The sequence below is a fragment of the Piliocolobus tephrosceles genome, unplaced genomic scaffold (assembly GCF_002776525.5).
Source record: "Piliocolobus tephrosceles isolate RC106 unplaced genomic scaffold, ASM277652v3 unscaffolded_18611, whole genome shotgun sequence".
Classification (NCBI taxonomy): Eukaryota; Metazoa; Chordata; class Mammalia; order Primates; family Cercopithecidae; genus Piliocolobus; species Piliocolobus tephrosceles.
Window position 1 is genome coordinate 1 of NW_022300545.1, and position 2748 is coordinate 2748.

The window sequence follows — 2748 nt, forward strand, 5'->3', positions numbered from 1 at the left end:
GCCGAAAGCAGTGTATTGATTTACACACTAGCACATTTCTTCTCATCTAGTCATGGGTTGGCCCTTTGGATAGCATTGTTCTATAGAACAGAGCAAGAGCTTCTAGAAGTGCCCTGGCACACATGGAGAGAGGTCCCAGGGAGACTGAGCTGTATGGGGTTCTAGAATCTGCCCTGCTGTGGCTGTGAACTCCAAAAGCCACGCCTAAAAATAGAGTTTAGGCCAGGCATGGTGGTTCACACCTGTAATCCCAGCACTTTGGGAGGCCGAGGCAGGTGGATCAGCTGAGGTCAGGAGTTTGAGACCAGCCTGGCAAACATGGTGAAACCCCATCTCTACTAAAAATACAAAATTTAGCTGGATGTGGTGGTACGTGCCTGTAGTCCCAGCTACTCAGAGGCTGAGATGGGAGAATCACTTGAACCCGGGAGGCGAAGGTTGCAGTGAGCCAAGATCGCACCAATGCACTCTAGCCTGGGTGACAGAGTGAGACTCAGTCTCAACAACAACAACAAAACAAAGAAACAAAACCTGGCTGGGTGTGGTGGCTCACACCTGTAATCCCAGCACTTTGGGAGGCCAAGGCTGGCAGATCACGAGGTCAGGAGTTCAAGACCAGCCTGGCCAATATGGTGAAACCCCCGTCTCTACTAAAAATACAAAAATTAGCCAGGCGTGGTGGCGGGCACCTGTAATCTCAGCTACTTGGGAGGGTGAGGCAGGAGAATCGCTTGAACCTGGGAGGTGGAGGTTGCAGTGAGCTGAGATAGCACCACTACACCCCAGCCTAGGAGACAGAGGGAGACTCCGTCTAAAAAAAAACAACACAAAACAAAACAAAACAAAAAACAAAAAACATGGCTGGGTGCAGTGGCTCACACCTGTAATCCCAGTACTTTGGGAGGCCAAGGTGGGCAGATCATGAGGTCAGGAGTTTGAGACCAACCTGGCCAATATGGTGAAACCCTGTCTCTACTAAAAATACAAAAATTAGCCAGATGTGGTGGCACACGCCTGTAGTCCCAGCTATTCAGGAGGCTGAGGCAGAAGAATCGCTTGAACCTGGGAGGTGGAGACTGTAGTGAACCAAGATCGTGCCACTGCACTCCAGCCTGGGCGACAGAGCAAGACTTCATCTCAGAAAAAAAAAAAAGAAAGCAAAAAAAAAATCAAGCTTAGTCTGAGACTAAACCCAGCTCCAGAGCCCAGGCCAGCTCTGAAACTAAGTGTTTCTGCATCTCAGCCCTGACACTAAGCCGGGTTCTGGAACCCGGACAAGAACATACCTAGACTGAGGCTCCTGCCACAAGGAGGGTCCCAAGCAGTTCCTAGAAGAGGGAGAGTGAGGGCGTGGGACTGGGACGTTAGTTCTAAACTTGCTCCATTACCTCATTCTGGACTTGTGATTTAGTTTGCTGGGGACGGGAAGTGTGGAATCTCAAATGGGTCTCTGGAGATTCACCGCAAAGGAGGACTTTGAAGGGGAGGAAGATTCTAGAAAGGCTCAGCTGGTGGCCTCCCAGGGTTTACGAAGATGTGGCTCCACCCAGAACCCACAGCCATCCCTCACTCTCTTCCCTCTAGACATGATTGGCCAGAGAAGTCGGCCCAGCAAATTCCCCGTAGAGGCGAAAGTGACCAGTGGGAGGGAGACCCTGCGGCTTCGTTCTGGGGGGGCTGCCACGGTGGAGGAAGCGGTGAGTGAAGGGGAGGGGTTCTTCCCAGGCTTCTGCACCTGCAGTTCCGCCACTGAGTCAGTGTGGCCTTGGGCAAGAACTTCTCGGAGCCTCGGTTTCTCTGCCTGCAAAATGGGTCCTCGTTGAAAGGTGGGGCAATGATGTTGGTACCAGCACTACTGACTGATGCGAGGGTCCAGTCCACGCTAACCTTAGGGGTGGGGGTCTGGAGGGGCTGGGGGGCTTCAAGGCTTTTCACCCCTGACTTCACTCTCCTGTGCCCTCAGCCCAGTGAGTTTGAGGAGGAGGCATCCCAGAAGGTTGATGACCTGCTGGAAAGCTACATGGGCATTCGGGACCCCGAGCTGGGTAAGGGGCCAGGGTAAGCTGGGGGGCCCTGGGGGGAGGGCAGCCTATAGGAGGAGGCAGGGGTCCCCAGCGGGAAGTTTGGAGCGGGGAGTGCCCTCACTGACAACCCCTCCGGCATGGCCCGCAGCGTCCACCATGGTGGAGACGTCCAAGAAGACAGTGAGCGTCCAGGAGTTTGCGCGCTGTTTAGACTCCGTCTTGGGCGAGTTCGCCTTCCCCGACGAGTTTGTGGTGGAGGTGTGGGCCGCCATCAGCGAGGCCAAGGAGGCCTGTGGCTAGTCTGCCCTGGGGAAGCCCAGCACAGCCCCAGCCTGGAGCCCCGCCCCCTGCCCCGGCCCTGCTCCAGAACCCAGCCCAGATCGGAGGCCAAGTTCCTCTCTAGAGCCCAATCCAATCTGGAGCCCCAGCCCAGCTCCAGAACCCAGCCCTTCTCTAGAGTCCAGCCCAGGTCTGAGGCCAAGCTTTGTGCTGGAGCCCAGGCCAGCTCTGAGACCAAGCCCAGCATTGAGAATAAGCTGTGTTCTAAAATTCAGGCCAGCCCTGAGACCAAGCCCAGCTCTAGAACCCAGATGAGCTTTGAGACCATGCCCAGCTCTAGAACCCAGACGGGCTCTGAGACCATGCCCAGCTCGAGAACCCAGATGGGCTCTGAGACTGAGCCCAGCATAGAGACCAAGCCCTGTTCTAGAACTCAGGCCACCTC

At 55.2% G+C, this 2748-nt stretch overlaps 1 protein-coding gene across 1 annotated transcript; it reads left to right on the forward strand.

Moving 5' to 3' along the window:
• Window positions 1–1583: 1583 nt before the first annotated feature.
• LOC111533740 (PDZ domain-containing protein GIPC3) lies at window positions 1584–2742 on the forward strand. Its single transcript, XM_023200429.2, has 3 exons — window positions 1584–1697; window positions 1964–2045; window positions 2173–2742. Exons 1-3 carry the CDS (start codon window positions 1587–1589, stop codon window positions 2322–2324), a joined length of 345 nt encoding a protein of 114 aa, XP_023056197.2. The 5' UTR covers window positions 1584–1586; the 3' UTR covers window positions 2325–2742.
• Window positions 2743–2748: the final 6 nt, after the last annotated feature.

What these genes read in the sequence shown, in the direction of transcription:
- LOC111533740 (XM_023200429.2), top strand. Translation starts at nt 1,587, where the DNA reads ATGATTGGCCAGAGAAGTCGGCCCAGCAAATTCCCCGTAGAGGCGAAA. An exon ending in CTGCCACGGTGGAGGAAGCG is followed by an intron (nt 1,698 to 1,963) that starts GTGAGTGAAGGG and finishes CTGTGCCCTCAG; the next exon opens with CCCAGTGAGTTTGAGGAGGA. An exon ending in CATTCGGGACCCCGAGCTGG is followed by an intron (nt 2,046 to 2,172) that starts GTAAGGGGCCAG and finishes CATGGCCCGCAG; the next exon opens with CGTCCACCATGGTGGAGACG.